At 36.3% G+C, this 23,177-nt stretch overlaps 1 protein-coding gene across 1 annotated transcript in view; it reads right to left on the bottom strand.

The window, feature by feature from the left end:
- COL4A5 (collagen type IV alpha 5 chain) overlaps positions 1-22,332 on the bottom strand; it is a 254,556-nt gene extending 232,224 nt beyond the window's left edge. Inside the window, exon 1 of the mRNA XM_005910838.2 lies at positions 21,921-22,332. Coding sequence (XP_005910900.1) covers positions 21,921-22,001 — 81 coding nt within the window. The 5' untranslated portion in view covers positions 22,002-22,332. The remainder of the gene's footprint in view (positions 1-21,920) is intronic.
- Positions 22,333-23,177: the final 845 nt, after the last annotated feature.

The following is a 23,177-nucleotide window of genomic DNA, read 5'->3' as shown; positions in this document are numbered from 1 at the left end:
GCAGTTAAAAACTAAGATATCTTCTTGAAGTGTTTTGTTTATTAGAGACTTACTACATGTTTCACAAATCTTGAATATTACTAATTCATCCAGAAAACACTCAAAACATAAAGTTGAAAAGTCTTCCTTTTTTCACCAAAAGGGAATTTCAATTTTATCAAAACTTTTGTGTCAATTAAAGATTCTGGATACATTCACAAGACTTTAAAATAATATCACAGGATTCTCACATGCATTACATATTTTGCTCCAAATAAATGTGAAAAGGTTGAATCCAGCATTCAAAATCACTCTTTTTAATGTTGGGAAGGTGTTTGGCACTCAGTGGGGGAAAGAGATGAGAATACATGTTATATTTTATATGAAAATGTACACACAAATTAAAGAAGACTGGTCCCCATTTGTGTTCAATGACAGAATTACTATTGGCATTAGATTATTCTGGCAGACTCTGAAATTTTTTACTTGGAAAAAAAAAACACCACTTAAATTCTACTTCAAAAAAAAAAGATAAGGAAAACTCTAAAATTTATCTGAAACGTTTAAAATAATAAATTCCTGTTTTAGATTTTTATTAATTCACCTAGCTAGAGGTGGCAAGAATACACAGAAGAACTATACAAAAAAGATCTTCATGACCCAGATAACCACAATGGTGTGATCACTCACCTAGAGCCAGACATCCTGGAATGTGAAGTCAAGTGGGCCTTAGGAAGCATCGCTACGAACAGACCTAGGGGAGATGATGGAATTCCAGCTGAACTATTTCAAATCCTGAAAGATGATGCTGTGAAAGTGCTGCATTAAATATGCCAGCAAATTGGGAAAACTCAGCAGTGGCCACAGGACTGCAAAAGGTCAGTTTTCATTCCAATACCAAAGAAAAGCAAGGCCAAAGAATGTTCACACTACCGCACAATTGCACTCGTCTCACATGCTAGTAAAGTAATGCTCAAAATTCTCCAAGTCAGGCTTCAATAATACGTGAACCGTGAACTTCCAGATGTTCAATCTGGATTTAGAAAAGGCAGAGGAACAAGAGACCAAATTGCCAACATCTGTTGGATCATAGAAAAAGAAACAGAGTTCCAGAAAAACATCTACTCCTACTTTACTGACTACACCAAAGCCTTTGACTGTGTGGATCAGAACAAGCTGTGGAAAATTCTTAAAAGAGATGGGAATACCAGACCACCTGACCTGCCTACTGAGAAACCTGTATGCAGGTCAAGAAGCAAGTTAGAACTAGACATGGAACAACAGACTGGTTCCAAATCAGGAAAGGTGTACATCAACACTGTATATTGTCACCCTGCTTATTTAACTTCTATGCAGAGTACATCATGAGAAATGCCAGGCTGGATGAAACACAAGCTGGAATCAAGATTGCTGGGAGAAATAACAATAACCTGAGATATGCAGATGACACCACCCTTATGGCAGGAAACGAAGAAAAACTAAAGAGCCCCTTGATAAAAGTGAAAGAGGAGAGTGAAAAAGTTGGCTTAAAACTCAACATTCAGAAAACTAAGATCATAGCATCTGGTCCCATCACTTCATAGCAAATAGATGGGGGAAACAATGAAAACAGTGTCAGACTTTATTTTCTTGGGCTCCAAAATCACTGCAGATGGTACTGTAGCCATGAAATTAAAAGACACTTGCTCCTTGGAAGAAAAGCTATGACCAACCTAGACAGCATTTTAAAAAGCAGAAACATTACTTTGCCAACAGAGGTCTGACTATTCAAAGCTATGGTTTTTCCAGTAGTCATGTATGGATGTGAGAGTTGGACTATAAAGAAAGCTGAGTGCTGAAGAATTGATGCTTTTGAGCTGTGGTGTTGGAGAAGACTCTTGAGAGTCTCTTGGACTGCAAGGAGATCCAACCAAAGCATCCTAAAGGAAATCAGTCTTGAATATTCACTGGAAGGACTGATGTTGAAGCTGAAACTCCAATACTTTGGCCACCTGATGCGAAGAACTGACCCATTGGAAATGACTCTGATGCTGAGAAAGATTGAAGGTGGGAAGAGAAGGGGACAAGGATGAGATGGTTGGATGGCATCACCGACTCAATGGACATGAATTTGAGTAAGATCCAGGAGTTGGTGATGAACAGGGAAGCTGCGTGTGCTGCAGTCCATGGGGTCGCAAAGAGTCAGACACAACTGACTGAACTGAACTGAGCCTTGTTTTCCTTTAAGAGGAATAATGGCAGAGGGACTTCCCTGGTAGTCCAGTGCTTAAGACTCTGCACTCCCAATGCAGATGGCACAGGTTCAATTCCTGGTTGGGAAACTAAGATCCAGGAGGCTAGTATTCAATATTTTTTAAATGTGTTTATTGTAAAAGTAATAAACATTTACTATAGATAACTAGGGCCTCCCAGGTGGCTCACTGGTAAAGAATTTGCTTGCCAATGCAGGAGACAGGGTTCAATCCCTTGTCTGGGAAAATCTCCTGGAGAAGGAAATGGCAACCCACTCCAATATTCTTGCCTGGAGAAATCCATGGATAGAGGAGCCTGGCAGGCTACTGTCCATGGGGTCTCAAAGTGTTTATGAATTAGCTGGTGAAGAACAACACAGATTGCTGAAAAAATAGACAAAGAAAAACAAAAAAATAAGGACCTAATCTCTTCATCATCCTCCAAATCTTTTTTCTACATTTAATTTTGGATAAACATTTATCATAGAGACATTCTTTGTTAATATAAAAATTTGATGTTTAGACTGATAATGCATTTTTAATGACAATGGTAGGAAAAGGATATGAAACTTTATGCCTTATTCTACCCAAAATGAACCATGTTAATGTTCCTATGAGTACAGATTTCTATTAACTGTGATTTAATGAGAACGTATGTCTACACTCTTGTACTCCATAAAAATTTCTGATTTTATTAATGATTAAACCTATTAAAATCTTCACAGAATTTTAACTATTATGAAGAATACAGATGAAAAAATAGACACGTAAGCAGAATTAAGAAAACATTATCCTCACTGTTCAGTCACACAGTCGTGTCTCTTTGCAACCCCATGGACTGCAGCATGCCAGGCTTCCTTGTCCTTCACCATCTCCTGGAGTTTGTTCAAACTCATGTCCACTGAGTCAGTGATGCCATTCAACCATCTCACCCTCTGTCGTCCCCTTCTCCTCCTGCCTTCAATCTCTTCCAGCATCAGGGTCTTTTCTAATGAGGCCACTCTTCACATCAGGTGGCCAAAGTATCGGAGCTTCAGCTTCAGTCCTTTCAATGAATATTCAGGGTTGATTTCCTTTAGGATTTACTGGTTTGATCTTGCTGTCCAAGGGATTCTTAAGAGTCTTCTCCAACACCACAGTTTGAAAGCTTCAGTTCTTCAGCATTCAGCCTTCTTTATAATCCAGCTTTCACATCTGTACATGAGTACCAGGAAAAACCATAGCTTTGACTATACCGACCTTTGTCTGCAAAGTGACACCTCTGCTTTTAATATGCTGTCTACGTTTGTCATAGCTTTTCTTTCAAGGAGCAAGCATCTTTTAATTTCATGGCTGCAGTCACCTTTACAGTTATTTTGGAGCTCAAGAAAATAAAGTCTGTCACTGTTTCCATTGTTTCCCCATCTATTTGCTGTGAAGTGATGGGACCGGATGCCATGATCTTAGTTTTCTGAATGTTGAGCTTTAAGCCAGCTTTCTCACTCTCCTCTTTCACCTGCATCAAGAGCCTCTTTAGTTCCTCTTCACTTTCTGCCATAAGGGTGGTGTTATCTGCAAATATGAGGTTATTGGTATTTCTCCTGGCAATCTTGATTCCAGCTTGTGCTTTATCCAGCCCGGCATTTCTCATTATGTACTCTGCATATAAGTTAAATAAGCAGGGTGACAATATACAGCCTTGATGTACTCCTTTCCCAATTTTGAACCAGTCCATTGTTCCATGTCCGGTTCTGATTGTTGCTTCTTGACCTGCATACAGGTTTCTCAGGAGACAGGCAAGGTGGCCTCATATTCCCATCTCTTTTAAGAATTTTTCATAGTGTGATGTCATCCAAACAGTCAAAGGCTTTAGCGTGGTCAAAGAAGCAGAAGTAGATGTTTTCCTGGAATTCTCTTGGTTTTCCTATGATCCAACGGATGTTAGCAATTTGAACTCTGGTTCTTCTGCCTTTTCTAAATACAGCTTGTACATCTGGAAATTCTTGGTTCACATACTATTCAAGTCAAAGCTTGAAGGATTTTGAGCATTACCTTGCTGGGATGTGAAATGAGTGCAACTGTGCAGTAGTTTGAGCATTCTTTGGCATTGCTTTTCTTTGAGACTGGAATGAAAACTGACCTTTTCCAGTCCTATGGCCACTGCTGAGTTTTTTCATATTTGCTGGCATTTTGAGTGTAGCACTTTCACAGCATTATAACCTAAAATAATTTAATCCTTCTTGCATTTAATATTTTCAGTTTCTTCAAAAATAAATCAGGACCTGATTCTAAAATAAAGCTGAGTGGTATTTCCCTGATGGTCCAGTGAATAAGCCTCTGCACTTCATTCAGGAGGCATAGGTTTGATCCCCAGTTGGGTAATTAAGATTCCACATAGCAAAGCAAAAGACAAAAAATAAAGCAAAACAAAACAACTCACGACAACAAAGCATGAGTAACATAATGTATATAATGCCTCGTGGAAATCAGAAAGACCTGATTTTGGACTCACCTACTTTTTTTTAGCATATTGTCAATTTCAAATTATAATGATTTAACCATCTGAAGAAAAATGATACTTCTCTTTCCCTATCTGGGAATCATGGAGTGGAGGAAAAATGAGGTCATGGGTTTGATAATCTACTAGGATACAGATAAGTTTATAAGCTCATGTCTTAAATATAACAGTTATCAATCTGAAAATTCAAATGTGTCATTCAAATTAGTCAGGAAAACAAATAAAAGCCCCTGAAGATGAATCTCTTTTTCTGCCTCTAAGAAAGGTGACCTTTCTCAGTTTAATCTCATTTGTTATTTTACAACATTAGTTTGTAGTTTTTTCCATTATACATTATATACAAATGAAGACATGAAGGCTGTGATAAGGTATAATAAGCTTGTGCTATAACAACAACAACAACAAAAATCTTTACTCCAACTGTGGAGAAAAATGAAATGCTTAAATAGGCTGCAAAAGATAAGCAAGCAAATAGAATTGAGAGGACTAAGAGCTAAGCATGCATTTATTCACTATGAACTATAAATTGAGTACATTCACTCTAAAGAAAATTTTTAAAAAATTAAAAATCCAGGAATTCAACTGACCATAAGAAGTAAAAGAAAAAAGTTATTATTTTTCTTCTTCCAAAATGTATTTAGTATCTTCAAGGAGGAAAATGGGGTAGGGGGAATCTAGGGATATGAATCTTGCTAGACAAAAAAAACTTTCAACATACCATACCTGAAGAAAATGTATAGCTTACTTTGAAACAAAACAATAAAATTAACATGACCTTAAAACTATAGAAACCTGGCTATAGCCAGCTAGGAAAAGTACTCAGAAGGGATACTAAAGTTTAAATAAATGATTCACATTTCAGAAGGCTTCCTGAAATTAAATCATATTAATGACAAATAAGGCCATTTCCTACAGGGTCACTGTTCAAGCATTTCTCCTATGAAGTCAACATGAAGGAAAGTTAGAGTATTCCTCATCTCAAAATAAACTTAACTATATGTTTTTCTAAAATATTTTCATCAGTTACCAAATCTTAGACCTACATATAGCTTGTTTCATACACTGTTGTCTGTGCTTCCCCAGTGGCTCAGATGGTAAAGAATTTGCCTGCAATGTGGGAGACCTGGGTTCGATCCCTGGGTTGTGAAGATCCCCTGGAGAAGGAAAAGGCTACCCACTCCAGTATTCTGGCCTGGAGAATTCCATGGTTGTTGTTTAGTCCCTAAATGGTGTCCAACTCTTTGTGACCCCATGGACTGTAACTCACCAGGCTCCCCTGTCCATGGGATTTTCCAAGCAAAAATACTAGAGTGCGTTGCCATTTCCTTCTCCAAGGGATCTTTCTGACCTAGGGATCAAACTCACCTCACCTGTGTCTTCTGCATTGGGAGGCAGATTCTTTACCACTGCACCACCTAGGAAGTGTCTGCTATTAGCTTAAAAGTAGACATATATATGGAGGAACTTTAATTAAGAGTCCAAAAATAGACCCATCCACATACAGTTAATTGATATTTGTAGGGAAAAAGCAAATTAGCCAAGATGGGGATGGTCAGGCTCTCTCGCCTTACAGCCTCTTGCTCTTGCCCCACATTTTGTAAATAATGATTATGTAACAGTTGAAATCACTTATAGCACTGAGCATACACATCATGAGGTACTTGCTTGGCCACAGGCTACTTTTGTTCTGTACACAAATATAAGCTCCACCTGGAAAGCCCTGAGGTGGGGGGGGGCTGTGGGGGGTGTGTGTGGGGGGTGTGGGGGGGTGGTGTGTGTGTGTGTGTGTGTGTGTGTGTGTGTGTTGGGGTGTGTTGTGTTATGTCATGTCATGCCATGACTGCTGCTACAGCTGCTGCACCAGCCAGGAAAGAATAAATGTGTCTGCAATTCCTGTGGTTTCTGGCATTTTCTTTCAGCCCCTTAGCTCACACCTTGCCTACCATGGGGTTCAGTGAACAGTGAGCATAGTGAAATATAGCAAGATAATATTCAACAAAAGCACCAAGATAATTAAATGAGGAAGGGAACATTTAGTCAAAAAATTGTGCTGGAACGAGTTAAACACATGGGGAGAAAAAACCCTTACTAAATACCATACATGAACAACTAAATGAGTAAAAGGATAAAACTATTTTCTTTCAACTTTTAGAAGCAAACATGGAAGAAAATCTTGGTGAGTTTGGTGTACTCAAACATTTCTTATAAAGAACACAGAAAGCCATAAACATAAAAAGGTGATAAACTGTGTCAAAATTTAACTTTTATTCTCTGAATATACCAGTTAAGAAAATAAAAAGACAAGCCACCAAATGGGTGAACATATTCACAGAACTTGTATATATCAAACAAAGATGTTGGATCCAAAATATATAGGAGCTCTTACCCCTCAAGTGTAAGAAAAGAAAAAAGAAATGGCCTAATGATAGACACCATATGGATAAATGTCAAATGTATTACATTAAGAGAAAAAAGTTAAACTCATTAGGTTACATACTGAATGATTTGATCTATAATAAATACATTATGAAAAAGATATAAAATTATAGAATCAGAAAATAACCAGGAACTGTGGGTAAGTGGAGGGGCTAATTACAAAGAAGCAGCATTAGGAAATACTGTGAGGTGATGGAACTGTTGTGAATCTTGTTTATGGCAGTGGTTACAAGATTGTATGCTTTTATCAAAGCTCACAGACCATACATCATGGACAGTAAATTTTACTGAATATAAATTTTTAAAAAAGAGCTATAAGAAAACTTACAAGGAGACAGCAATAATCAGACATCAAAACAGCTAAAATTAAAAAAGAGTTACAGTAGTAAATGCAGGCTAGAGTGAGAGACAACTAGAATTTTTATACATTGGTGGAATGTACAATAGTACAACTACTTTAAGAACAATTTGGCACTTTCTTATAAAATTTAAAATAGACTTATGATACAACCCAGCAATTCCATTTCTTGATATTTACCCAAGAAAAATGAAAGTATGTCCACATAAAAACTTGCTCACAACATTCATAGCAAAACAAGTAGGGGAAAACTCTGAAGACAATTTTCTTCATCTGACACACTATTCAGTACATTTTCATTCACAGCATTTCTCCTCTTCCTCCCCTAGGTCTCTAGGTCTCTAAAACTGCAGGAGCTTTTTGCTTGAGGCTCCTTCATCAGTGAGATAACCTAACCCCCAAGTCTGTACTGATCTGCCAGACCTGCAGTCACTGCATGGAGAAAAATGTAAATGGGAGGGAAGGCGAGTTGGCATTTTCCCTGATTTAGTCTCTTGCTTATCAATCATAGTAAGCAATTAAAGGGATGTTATTTTCATTCTGGCTTGTTTTTTTTAATTGGCTATGAAGACATCTAGCAACCCAGCTGAGTTCCTGACAATATGATCATTGAAACAGATACAAATTATTTCTGATGAAATTTAACATCATTTTTTAATGCCAGCAAACAAGAATAGAAAAGGAGTTCCTCAATCTGCTACTGTGTAAAACTTAAAGGTAATATAAGAGCAAAACATTGAATATATTCCCCAAAAGAGTGCAAAAAAAAAATGGATGTTTTCTTTTACATTAAACTTACACTGAAAGTTTTAGCCAGTAATAATAAGGCAGAGAGCAGAAAAAGACATTCAGATTGAAAAGGTGAAAAGGAAAAATTATAACTCAAGAGATATTGAGATGATACGATATCTCAAAGATATTTGCAGATAGTATGATTATGTACACGAAAAATACAAAGTTAACTACTAGAACCTAATGAATAATCTTAGAAATGTTCTTCTGTATCTTGAATGACTACACTTACTATTGTATGCACCTGTCAAAATTCACAGAAGTGTGCATAAAATGGGTATATTTTACAATATATAAGTCATGCCCTAAAAAAAACAGTAATATCTTGGGATAAAAAGATTGATATAAAAATGAATGTCTATCATGGCAACAACTAAAAATACAATTTTTAAAATTATACCATTTACTATACAATCATAGGCATAGGAAGAAATAACAAATGCTGAGCATGACATCTATGATGAAGTTAATTAAATAATATCTAAATTAATGGAGAAACATACCATATTCACAGATTGGAAAACTCAATACTTTTAGTATTTCACTTGTTCCTAAACTGATCCTTAGAATTACTGCTATCCTTACCAAACTCTCAAATGGCTTTTTAGTAAAAATTGACAAGATGAATCTAAAAATTATATGGCATAATTATTCAAGACAATAATCAAGACAATCTTGAAGAACAAAAAATTTGAAGGATTTATACTACAAAATTAAAATTATTATATTGGCCACCTGATGTAAAGAGGCAACTCACTGGAAAAGACCCTGATGCTGGGAAAGATTGAAGGCAGGAAAAGGGGACGACAGATGATGAGATGGTTGGATGGCAACACTAACTCAATGGACATGAGTTTGAGCAAATTCCAGGAGATGGTGAAGGACAGAGAAGCCAAGTGTGCTGCAGTCCACGGGGTCACAAAGAGCTGGACATGACTGAACAACAAATAATGTCAAGATAATGAAGAGACCATAATACTGGAATAAGGATAGACAAGCAGATCAACAGACCAGACTAATAAATTCTGACCTATACCTATACATTCAACTGATTTTCAGTAAAGCCATCAAACCAAACCAATGAAAAAAGGAATTACATTTCAATATAAGGTACTGAAACAACTGGTGATCTATGTAGGAAAATTTGTCCTAAAGACAAAATCTGAAATTATAAATATTCTGGAGAAAACCATGATAAATATCTTTGCAATCTTGGAGTTTAAGTTTTAATAAATGACATAAAAGTCACTGAAAGGAAAGGGGCAAGATGGAGCTTTGAGTAATGGAAATGTCTGTATCTTGACCTGGATAGTGGTTACCAAATTTTACACAATTAAAAAAATAATTAGCTGTTCACCTAAAATCAGTGCATGTCACTTTACGTAAATTACGCTTCAACAAAATAACTGTTAAAAAGCAAAAATTAATATGTTCATAGAAGCTTTACCTGTAATAGCCACAAACTGCAAACAACCCAAATACCCATCAATATGTGAAGAGAAAAACAAAGTGCAGTATATCTATACAATGGAATACTACTCAACCAGGAAATAATGAACTATGGATACATACTACAATGTGGATAAATGGGAAATGATGAGAAAAAAAAGATACAAAGAAAGTGTACATTCCATATGACTCCATTTATATAACTGAAATGCTGAGAAAAAAGATTCAAAACAAAGAAAGTGTAATTATCATTTGACTCCATTTATATAACTCTAGAAAATGAAATTAGTGTACAGAAAGCAGATCAGTGGTTACCTGTTGATGCAGGAAGGAAGAGGAACTATTCAAGAGGATGAAAATCTTTTGGAGTGACTTAAATGTTCATTATATTTAATGTACTGATAGTTTCACAAGTGTGTACATAATTGTACACTTTAAATATGTGCAGTTTATTTTATGCCAATTGTACCTTAGAGTTACTTAAAATTATAGAGACAAGGATTGGAGCTCAAAAAATTTCCTTCTAACAACCAGAACAATAGAATTTGAGTTGATTAAGACTTTGTGGGTATTGCCAACAAAACAGTATCTGCTCTCTATTCAAGTACTTTTAGTAATGGGGCATTCCTGTTACTAAATACCTTAATGGTTAGAAAATAATTGATATCAAGAGTTCCTATAAACTGACATCATTGATTCCAGTTCTTCCCTCTTGGCAAATATATCTACCCTTCCCTGAAATCCAAACTTCATTCAACAACTAGCTACTGAGAATCAACTACATACAAGGAAACGGTCTATACACTGTGGTGAATACAAAGGTACGTAAGACAAGAACTCTGGTTTTATGAGATTTCCAATTTGATACCTAAAAATAACTAACTATAGTTCATTGCCCTTCTTCATCAGTGTCTCTTCTGCTGTGGTTTGTAATAGTAAGAATGTTTCTGACTTGTCAATTAGACTGAACTTGGTAGGAAAGATACAAGTACAATTAGTACATTTTCTATTTGATATTCTAATTCCATCTACTAGGATGAATAAAATGACAAAGTCATATCACCAATCCATAAGCCAATGTGGTATACTGGAGATAATATACTGGAATATAATATACTGGAATAATATTACTTCTCTGCCTCTGCAACTGACAAGCAGCATCTTCCATCAACCACTTCACTTTCCTATAAAATGATAGAGTTGGTCTCTGGAGAGTGGTGGTTTTCAAACTTTTCAAGATCCTTTTTTTAAAAAATAATTATTTGGCTGCACTGGGTCTTAGTTGTGGCAAAGGGGATCTTTAGTTGCAGCATGCAGGTTTGTTAATTGCAGCATGAGAACTTTTAGTTGCGGCATGTGGGATCTAGTTCCCCGACCAGGTGTCAAACCTGGGCCTTCTGCATTAAGAACTTGGAGTCTTAGCCACTGGACCACCAGGGAAGTCCCTTTAAGACCTTTATCCTCTCTTAAAGATCACTGAAAGACCCCAGAGTTTTTATGTGCATTAATATCTATCAATATGTACCATATAAAATAAAACAGTAATAATTAAAATATTTATTCATTTAAAAGCAATAATGAACTTATTACAAGTTAACATGTATTATGCATTTTCATGAAAACTATCAATAGTTATATTTTCCAAAACAAAGAAAGTGAGACGAGGGATTGTTTTACATATTTTTTTGCAAATCTCCTTAATGTCTGCCTTGATAGAAGACAGCTGGATCTTTATATCTGCTTCTGCACTCACTCTTCTGCAATATGTTATTTTGGTTGGAACAGTTGAATCCTCATATCTGTTTCTGTATTTGCTCTGTTGCAATATGTTGTTTTGGTTGAAATATATGAATAAAATCTGGCTTCATGCAGTTGTATATTTGGAAAATTAAGTATTTTAATACCCTCTTAAGATAACTGTGGATATTCTTTGATGTTATGCCAAAGTTCTGCAAGTGGTAGACTCTTTTAGATAAGTTGCAACATAGAATCTGCTATCTATTTACTTCTGTACTTGATTACATTAAAACTGATTGACCTATTTTGTCTTTCAACCGATCTTTTAGCCATGCATGATTTTGTAACATCATGCACTAGTCATTTGGAAGATACTAGTTCACTGGGATTTGCAGAACTTCCAACTGTTGACAGATTTTATTACCTAATATCAAAAAATATACACATTAATATAATTACCAATTTCATTAGAAAAGACTAAGTTTGGGGAAGCTGTCAAGCCCATATTAAAGATTCAAGCTTTCTAAAATTCTAATACTTAACTTGAAAAGCTCAAATTTTGTCACTGGCAACAAATACAGCCAGTTGCTTTCCTTCAAATGACAGACTCATTTTACTCATTTTCAAGAAAATTCCTGCCAAATCCTCAAGCCTGAATAACCATAGTCTCACTTGTTCTCTTTCGTCGGGGCTGCGATGGGTCTTCATTGCTGTGAGTAGGCGTTCTCCAGCTGCGGCGAGTGGTGGCTACTCTTTGTTGCAGTGTGTAGTTTTCTCACTGCAGTGGCTTCTCTTGTTGTGGAGCATGGGCTCTAGGCACATGGGTTTCAGTAGTTTCAGCACACAGGCTCAGTAGTTGAGGCTCCCGGGCTCTAGACCACGGGCTTAGTAATTGTGGTGCATGAGCTTAGTTGCTCTGCAGCATGTGGGATCCTCCTGTACCAGGGATCGAAACCATGTCCCCTGCACTGGCAGGAGGATTCTTAACTACTGGACCACCAGGGAAGTCTTCAGTTGTTCCTTCAAGTAAAAATCTGTTCCATGCAAAAATCAGCTAATTCAGGCCATAATTCACACAATTGCACAAGGGCTATTTTTAGAAATAATGATATCATTTCAGCATACAGAAGTGTTTTCTGTATAATCCCCATTTTGTCATACAGAAATTTTAAAATATCTATACTTAATGGCCAAGATTTAATAAAAAAACAATGCTACACTGAGGACACTGTTAAATAAAATTGGCTTTTTATCCTCCAAGACTATGAAGAATACAACTACTGGGACAATTTGTTTTATACTACAGTCTTACCCATCATCAGAGCAAATATCAACACAGTGAAAAAGGCAAAACAGTCTTCAAATTACTGTTCAAATAGTCCTCATGTTCCTCCTGATAGGATCTTAGGAATCTCAAGTGTCCACAGACCATACTTTGAGAACCATTGACCAAAAGGATCCCTAACATCCCTTCAACACTAAAATATCTATAGTTATGTAAATAGCCAACATCTTTCATTTGCACAACTCTATAAAATGTTACTTTTCCTATTAAGAAATATATCTTACATTTAACATATACATCAAATTGTTACATATCTTTTAGTGAACTGATCTTGATGACAAACTCATGAGGTTATAAAGCAGGAACTGTTTCCTCCTTCCTAAAATAATACTGATTTTATTCAAATTTTCCCACTCTCTGGCTTTTCAAGGCAGCAATGTGATGTGGTGTAGGGTGGGGGCGAGGGGAAAGGTGGGGGTTGTAAGTCACTTATCTAACCTACCTTTATGGTTCTATTCCACTTGCCAATGTACTGGTCTAACCATATACATGTAACACAGTTCAAACCAATCAGATGTAAGGGTGAGGGTGTGGGACTCCTGAGAAAATTTTCATTGTTGATTAAAAGGAACACAAAAGAACAGTTCATACTCTTCTTCTATTGGGCATTGTGGCATCTGCACGTGATCCCTGGAACTGCAGCAGCAATCTTGCAAGTATGAGGGGCACTAATCTGAGACAGTAAACTGATAGGCAGAGTATGGCAGAGCAGAAAGTGGAAAGAGCCAGGGTCACTATTTGACTGAATTAATTAACCTTAGAGGTACTCTACCTCCAAACTTCTTGTTACGTGAGCTAAAAGTTTTCTCTGTTGTTAAGGCAGTTGAATCAGTTTTCTACTACTTGCAACAGAAAACAATCTATCTGATACAAACAGGTACAATTATATCTTTCATATACAGAAATGTTTCACTATATCAATTAGATTATGGAAAGAGAAGGACTCTCCTTCTTTAGCAAAGTCCTGGAGAGGTCAAAACACAGAATACACAAAACAATTTTTCACTAGTGTCCCACTCTTTTTATTTACTGGAGGATAATTGCCTTACAAAATTGTGTAAGGTCATCATACGGAAGTTGATGTATGGTCTCTGCCATACATCAAGGCCAATCAGTAATAATTATACATATATCCTTTCCCTCTTGAGCCTCCCCTCATTCCACCCCTTGAGGTCATCACAGACAGCTAGGCTGGGCTCCCTTAATATCATCCCCCCTCCACCAGCCAAAGTTTCAGTATCTCCTTCAGTATTCCATTAATGTCACATATACTATATGAAATTTTGGAAGCAAATCAGCCAGTTCTCTTAATGTATATAAAGAGTGTTATTTGACTGAATTATAAGATGATACAAATGCCAACAGAATTTCTTCCAGTTCTATTTTAGTACTGTCATAAAACCAATTCCATTAACCTGACTAGCACTTACTTAAAGGTGCTTAAGTCTCTGTACAAGTTAAAAAGTAAAGTGAATGATGTAGTAAATTTTTTTTAAAGTTAAAAGCTACATTTACCAAAAACCTGTTTCTTTTATAACTTTTGCCTTTGGTTATCTTTGGTTGGCAAATAGTAAGGGATTTAAGGTTCCCGTTTCAGCAGGGTAGCAGGTACTATCTCAGGCTACACTTTTGGTACAAGGCCAGCAGAAGCTTCTAAAGGAACAGGGCTTCTAAAGGGCAGTTGGACCTGGACAGATTATGAACGTAAATAAACTCAAGCATTGATGCATAAAATGAGAATCTGGTTTGTTAAAATGAAAGAAGCTAATGTATCAGGGATCACACTAAAGATGCCACTCTAAAACACCTCAAGAATTGGTGCTATTAAAAATAGTCTTTGTAATGAGGATTTAGTTAAGTGGTTGGGTGGTTCATTTATAATGTTAATTAGAGAGAATTTATTTTCAAAAATCACTTCTGTTCCATGGTTGCTATTGTCAGAAGGGGATGAGATGATAGAATGATTACATTTTAAAAAGAAAATCATTAGAGGATAGAACCAAATGTGCCAACCAACTGGCAACCAATTGAGCATCAATTCTATAGTCACTATACTAGATAGAAAAAAATTATTAAGACTGTCTCATAGGTACTCTTTTACACTACTGATAGGAATATAATTGGTAAAACCATTCTGGAAAGTAATTTGGCAAAAGCAGATCCCTATCATTCAGAAGCTTAAAGTTCAGCTATTCAAATGCCACCTGGAAAAACCATAATGCTTAACAGTTTGTGATTTTGTGGAGAAATACATTTGAATCGCACAAGCCACAAGGCTATGATAAAGGCTGTAAATTCACTTCGCTTGTGAAGAAACACAAGGAAAAGGCAAAGTAGGGGTACTGCAAAATGGATAGGGGGCCTCTCACTCCATACGTACTTCCAAGTTTGTTGAGAAAAAAAGAGGATATGGGGGCTGGAATAATATCACCCTAAAGTAGGAAAAACAGATTAGCAATTAAAGAGGGTAAAATTCTGGAGTATCACTAAGGGAGGATGAAAGCAAATGACAATATTAGGAGGCAAAGACACAGGTATTTAAGTGTAAAAGCTCATAGGCAGCTACGGGGTAGGGGGTGGGGAGAGAGGGTAAAGGGGTCTCTCATTTCAGACGTGTTCCAAAACTCTCCTGGACGAGGGGAATGTCAGTGAGTTTGGAGTATGTACACCCTTGCTATAGCTAGGAAGAGGTCAGTGGGGGAGGTATTCATGGAGAACAGGTTCCACCTTCAGTACATGGGAGAAATGTAGGCAGCTGCATGGTTTACAAAATTAAAATTTAGGCCCTTGAGGATGAATGGCCTAGGCAATTATAGTAAAGAGTTATTAAAGGATGAACTGGTGGGTGAGCCTATCTTTAGAATCAATTCAAGTGACTAGTCATGGAAAGGGTAGTGGGAATTATTCAACATTTCAACATGACTTATTTTTCTACTGTGAATGAAACAGGGATTGAATAAAATTTCATGAGCATGTTCTAGAGCTAAACTGCTCAATCACTTACTGTGTGACCTCTGGTAGTTTTTTAACCACCCTGTGAGCCTCAGATTCCTCCTACGTATAATGGGAATATTATCCACTTAACTGGGTACAACATAGTAACCACTAAAAAAAGTTAGCTATCATATTATCTGTTGCTATAGCCTTTCTAAATGTCAGAGTCTACTGAAAGTACCAAAGACTTTAAAAATATGGATGACATCTAACATAGTAATTCCCCATGAAGGAGGCAGTACTAACAAAATAATACAAAATATGGAATAGGAATTGTTTATGGCAGTATTTCTTGCAATGGCTAAAACCTTGAAATTTAAAAATACAGTCTATAAAAGTGAACAGGTAAATTAATTGTGGTGTGTATAAATTAAATTGTACGCAATCATTTAAAAAATTTAAAACTAAGAATTTTAATAACATGGGAAACTGCTGGATAAGTAAATAAAACATTAACATAAAATTGTATACAGAGTAATCCCAACTTTTAAAAAATCTTAACCAATTTACTCTTTAAAGAAAATATTAGATACATTAAAAAGAAAAATCATTCAAAACAATAATACAGATTATTTCTGTGCTGTTGGTAGAACTGTGGAGAGATTTTTATTTTCTTCTTTATAATTTTCTCTTTTTCAAATTTCCAACATTAAGCATGTATTATTTTTGTCATCAGACAAAATCAACATGTAAAGTAGTTGAATGAATGAACAAGTATACAGTTCTTGCTTCAAAAAGTCTATCGTCTAACAAAAGAGACAAAATCCCATGAAACAAAATGTTTGTAAGACGAAATACATTTAGATACTAGTCCAGAGGCTAAATATGACAAACATTCAAAGAAGGGTAAAATCAGAAACTGACATAATAGTAAGGGAAAGTTTCACAAAACTATTTATATATGCTCACTAGCATGGAAGCTCCATGAAGGCAGGGACTGTCTCTTATTTAATCTATAGTGTCTAACACAAAATGATTTTGTGGATAGTACATATCCATGAGAGTAGAAATAGAAAAACATGAATATAATTCTTAAGTACTTATGAGTTGCTGAATAAATATCTGCTGAATGAATGTAAGGGTTATGCTGAAATTGAGGAAAGATTTGGGTCCATAAGACTCTAATCAAGATGGAGAACCAATGGGATTTCCCTGATGAGCCAATGGTTAAGACTCTTGAACTCCCAATGCAGGAGGCCTGGGTTCAATCCCTGGTTGGGGAACTAAGTCCCACATGCTGCAACTAAACAATGAGTGTGACCAAATAAATAAATAAGTATTTTTAAAAAAGAAATGGCAAGTCAATAAATAGTTTGTAATGACAATAATGGAATCTAATTGAAATATTACTGAGCATTTACTATATGTCAAGCACTATTTTAAATGCTTTACATAACTTCTCTCATTTTATCCTCAAAACAAGGTGTGATATTCGTGTACCACTGGCTCCCTTTTGCTAATAAAGACATTAAAGCTCAGAAGTTACTGCTTGTCAAAAGGTCACACATCCTCCAATCAGATTCTAGATCTGACTCCAGACGGCAATCTCTTAAAGACTGTCTTTAAGAGATTGACTGAGGAGAGGTACCAGAAAGCAGTAAGATAACGTAGCATCAAAGAGGTATGTTTATTCTGTGGTCTTGTACTGGAATGAGAGGTATCAGTGCAAATTAACAGTTCTGTAAGGAATACAGAAGTGGGTATGTGACTATGTATACATACATCTATTCCCTAGTTCTGTCTGCTGAGAAGGCGTAGAAGCAATGACACTCCAGTAGCAATGAGCATGCCAAGTACCCAGATTTCCAAATACCCAGATCTCTAAATACCATTAATCAACAGAGCTTCCAAGAATCAGAGCTTCTTGGAAAAAATAGCTCATTCCAGGGTTGGGGCAGTGGAGGTAGAAATTGAGTTGGGAATACCTTGTGCTACCAGAATGTACAAGAGCGCTCAAAAAATGATAGGCACACATTGAAAGGACACCAGAGCCAACTGGAAGGGGCATCTACTGGCCAAATCTAGGGTAATTTCAAAAAAAATAGTAAAAATAGCATAATTCATTGAAGTTCATAGAATAAAACAAGCATCCATAGTCTATATTACTATGAACAAATTACTGAATAATAGATAAAAACAAATATCAAAGAACGTAAAGTTCTTTGCTACATTAGAATTCAATAAATAAATACAGAAAATTTTGAAAACTTAAGATTACTATTTGGCAAATATCACAGCAGTAATTGCTCAGGTTAGAATCCTTAACAGATGCTAAAACAGTGGATCAAACTATGATGAAAGGCAAGACATGAATCCACCACGGGTTGATGTATGGCAAAACCAATACAATATTGTAAAGTAATTAGCCTCAATTAAAATAAATAAATTTATATTAAAAAAGAAAGGCAAGACACGTACACTGTCTTACAATATTGCCCCATACAGTCTCAAAGTCTGGTTGTTTTGTAATTACAAAGGGAAAAACTGGTGAACTTACAGTGCGTAAACCTGGCAGATACAACCTTGACTAAGTTATCAATGTTAACTCAAGATAGAGTCTCATGTGTTGCATAAACTAACTTCAAAAAGCCAAGTAAAAACATAGGAAAAAAGTTATATACTTTTACACACAGGATAGATACAATATATAAATATATGCACAAGACTTAAGCAAACTGTGCTACCACATACATACTCTGTTTTATCACAACAGACATACATGCTACTGAAAATTTCAGTATATTTAAAATTATTATGAAAACTAATTGAAAGTATAAGGCAAGTTTTTCTTCAAAATAATCACCTACCACAAATTACACTTGTTTTATAAATCTAACTTTCTATATATGCAATTATATATAATCATATAATCTGCAACAAGCAATTGCTTCTAGAGTACTTTTAAATTACCTCTCTATAAATAGACATACATATAGAGATCAAACTCTGAACTTTTTATTCTAGGCCCAGAGCTGTTTTCATTATACCATGATGCTTCTCCTAATATCAGCAGGAAGAGATGTAATCCCCATTATATTTTCCATTTCACTTCCGTGTCTCCCTTTATTAAAAAAAACAATATTGTAAAAGTAATTAACCTCAATTATAATTAATAAATTTATATTTTAAAAATTTTTAATAAAAAATAAAAATTACAATTAAAAAAGTAGTAAAGATCCCAATACTCTGAACAGCAAATACAACTCTACAGATACAAAGGAGGCAGCATAGGACAGTCATTAAGAGTAAAGAATTTGGAGTCAAACTGCCAGGATTCAAATTTACAGCTTCACAGCTTGCTAACTATGTGATTTGGGCACATTACTTAACCTCTATGATCTGCAGTTCCTTGACTGGTAAAGTAGGAATAACAATAGTATATACTTCATTGGTCTGTTGTGAAGATTAAACATGATAATGTACATTTCCATATTAGCACAGTGCCTGGCACATATTAAACATGCAAAAATGAGAATGGCATTAAAACATGTATAATATCATATAAAAATAAAATAACAGTGAAAAAAACATGCAAAAATGTTAAGTTTTGATAACAATGTCAACAAATTCTTCCTATGGAGCAGTACACTTTAGAGGAAAAATTGTTCCATGGCCACAAACCACACTGCTACCCTTAACAAGCTGTTGTTCCTAGTCACAAGGGAGATAGTAGATGGAAATCTACTCCATACACACACAAAGTTACTAACAATTGCATAGTAGTAGTAGAAGTTTAAACAAGGTATCCATAAATCTAAGTGTTATCCTACTAATGTAGAGTCAGCATAAATACTTTAACATAAAAATACATTGTTTCCATCACTAGACTTGACCTTTCCAACTAAATTTGCCTTCTTCCCTTATCGCTAATCTTTTGGAATGAGCTATTTTATTCCACCTGATAAACTCTCTACCTAAAAAAATTTTTTCCACATATTTGTGATATTCTAATTTGGCATGACTTCAGAGAGAATGAAATCAGTTAACTATGAAAAATTAAAGCAATTTAAGTAGTAACACTCTTCCTGGTGTAAAAGTTCCAATACTAGACTATTTGAGTCAACAAGTGGCCCCACTACCAACCAGTTTACTCTGCAGGTCACCAATATCCCCAGCACTAGTATGGAGAGCAGATACCATTCATATCTTTGAGATGATTAAAACATTCATCTAACTAGTATTTTAATGTGTGAAGCAGAAAAAACAAGCTTGGTTTTACTACAGGCACAATATACTAATGATAAGGAAATGGAGTATAAAATGTTCTTTAAAAATTATATAGGAAAAAAATAAAAATCATATAGGAGAAAAGAGAAAAAAACTGCCTGGTATCTACTGTAATTTCTTTATGAACACTCAGTTATTAAATAGTCCAAGAAAACAAGCTTGCTCCCAAATTTTATCAATCATAAAAAGAAATTTCATTTTTAACATAACATGATTTAATATAAACTGAGGTATAGTATAGCTGTACATACCTGTATGATTGGTATCTGGTGCACATTTATTAATAGTAACATCAAAAGAAAAAAATGAGAAATATTTAATCAAATATCCACAAAATCTTTGCCCTCAGGCCAAATGCCGCTAGCACCAAGATGATGTTTTTAAAAGTTAACTACTTTCAACAACACAATTGTAGTTTTATCCAAGGGTCTGTAGCCGTCCAGCGTGGCTAAACCTTAGTCCATTAAGAAGCTCTGCATCATAATAGCAATTTTAAATCATCTGTCTACTTTGATGGAGGAAAAATTCTGGCAAGTGGAATTAAAAATAGTTGATATACATGGTCTTTTTTTTTTTTTAGGAGAGTTGCCATTATGTTGTGTTAAGGTAATATAAAGATTAGTTTTCACACCTTTAATACACACATTCTGGACGATGGAAGAAAGGCTGTAACCTGAGGCATTCTGAGCATAAAGAACAGCTAGAGGTAACTCACAAGTGGACCCATAGAAGCTATAACACAGCAGTTGCATATAAAGAATTGACAATCACTCAACCATGTGAAGGCCTAAGCCATGATCTCATATTAAAGTGTTTTTAAAACCACCCATTATGTTCACTCAAACATAACTTTTCAATAATTTGTCACACACTTAATTCTTATTTAGAGGTTAAGTGAAATTAAGGAAGATGAGTTTAGGCTAGAGAACATTTTCTCTGACAAAGCCATTCATTCCTTTAGATTTGCCTTTCACCCCCAGAAGGATACTGGGTGGGACTACCTAGACACCCTTATAGGAGATATAATTAAGATTTTAATTCTACATTCCTAAAACTGAATGGTACTTTTTGCTCTGTCATTTCACTTCCCTGCTTCGCTCTCCTTTAAACCAGAACACTCATTCTCCTTTGAAAAAGATAATCCTTTTCCTTTAAATAGGTAATGGGCAAACTCTCGATTTGTTTCAGGTGACTTAGTAAGCAAAAAAAGTAAAGAACGAAAACCTAGAACTTATAAAAAGAAAAAAAAAAAAAAAGAGAGAGAGAGATGAAGAAGACCTGAAGCCTGAAACCATTCCTGGTATGTTACCTGATCATTTGCAACAAGATGTCAAATAGACTACAGAGGCTTTACTGACTAGAGGTGAGGTTAGGTTCCTGTTGCTTAAGGAAAAGGCAAAAGGAAAGAACTTCAGGGGCGCGCTTAACACTTTGGTGGAAGCTGGATTTTAGAAAAGTCAAAACAGTAAACTATCGACAAAGTTGAAAGAGTGTGTGGATTGGGCACAACTAGTGAAAAGCTTACCCGGCAGGTAGGGAAACCCTCGAGGGTGGAGAGTAGAGAGGAAAAGTTTTAAATATCCACCAGAGCCTAGTGATCTATTAACTTGCGTCCTCCTCCCCAGGTTCTGCTCTTGCCCCCAGAGCAACTAGCCGCAGGAAAGCAAGCACCTAAACCTCTCCCTCGGACTTGAGAAGGCTTGAGTTACTAGCGCTGTAAATAATGTTTCTTCCTAAACTGAAGGCACATCTGACTCCCCTAGCCAAGGCCCAGGAGAAAGGAAGATAAAAGGGACAAAAAGTGATTTCAGCGTGAGAGCGAGGTGATGGGGTGGCGGGGCGCGGGGGTTGGGGAGTGTAGAAGGAAGGACTTACCGCAGCCTCTGCGGGCTGCCCCCAAAGACTCAGGGCCAGTAAGGACAAGCCGGCAGCCAGGCTGACTCCACGCAGTTTCATTCTTCTCCGGCTCCCGCAGCTCCTTCAGCACCCGCACGAAATCCCTGGCTGGCTCTGACCAATTGACATAATCTTGAGGGTTTATAGGGAGAGAGCTAGAGCCGGAGAGGGACAGCGAGGGTGTCCCAATTGTGCCGGTCGTCTTGGGTGAGGAGAAAAGCTTTTTAAGAGTGGAGGGGGGGGGAAATGAAGCACCAGCAACTAGTCTTCCCTCCCCCCTCCCCTCCCCAAAGCCGGTCTCTCGGGAGCACTTGTCTCTTCTGTCCAGACTTGCAAACTTTTTCCTCGCGCAAGTCCCACAGATCTACTTTCCTCCCTCTCTTCCCCCGCACCGCCCCCTCCCCACCAGCCCTGGGGAATTTCAGGATCACTCCGCCACAGCTTTACACTGCACCAGCAACCTGCGAGGGAGTGACGCTCAGTTATTTGGCGGAGGGAAACTTCCAGACCAGTTGACTGCGCACCCCGAGTCCCACCGGGAAAGTTTTCTGTTCGTTCAGTGGCACCTTAAGTTGATACTCCTTTTCCCTGCCCAGTTCCACTCTCAGTGATGTGAGCCCCGAAGTCAATTGCAAATAGACCTGAGCTGGGACTATTTTTTGTAGTGGAGGGATCTCAGAGAAACGCTCCTTTTTATTGTTAATGATTAGAAACAAATTTTGGTCGCTGCTCTGGGGGCTGCCGGGGTTGTTTGCTTTCCACCTGCTCGCAGGACAGAGTTTCTATATACAACAGAAAATGTGCAAATATGAGAAATATATAAATATATTTATATAATTAAATATATGCTTACAACTGAAGAATTAAAATCAACATAAGTATATGTATATGAAGACTTTATGCATGTTATATACATATAAGATTTGAGGGCGCTCAGTAGATATTAGTAATTATGTGGTTGGATGTTTAATAAAGTTATATCTTTTTATTTAGCTACATTGAATGCCATAATTAATATTTACATCTTATATTGACTAACATAAAAGTTATTGACTCATTGCAGTTGTTTTTCAGAGAGATGTAAGGCAGGGAATTAAATAACTGTAGTGCAATTTTCCTTAACACTAACATGAATGCCTAATTGGAAATATTTGTATGATGTTAATGGAAGTTGAATTGGTCTCCCAAATACAATGAGACTTGAACGTTACTTTGGTAATTCTGATATATAGATTT

This window comes from Bos mutus, chromosome X (genome assembly GCF_027580195.1).
Source record: "Bos mutus isolate GX-2022 chromosome X, NWIPB_WYAK_1.1, whole genome shotgun sequence".
Lineage (NCBI taxonomy): Eukaryota > Metazoa > Chordata > Mammalia > Artiodactyla > Bovidae > Bos > Bos mutus.
The sequence above is the reverse complement of the archived record's forward strand: the minus strand, read 5'-3'. Positions and strand labels throughout refer to the sequence as shown.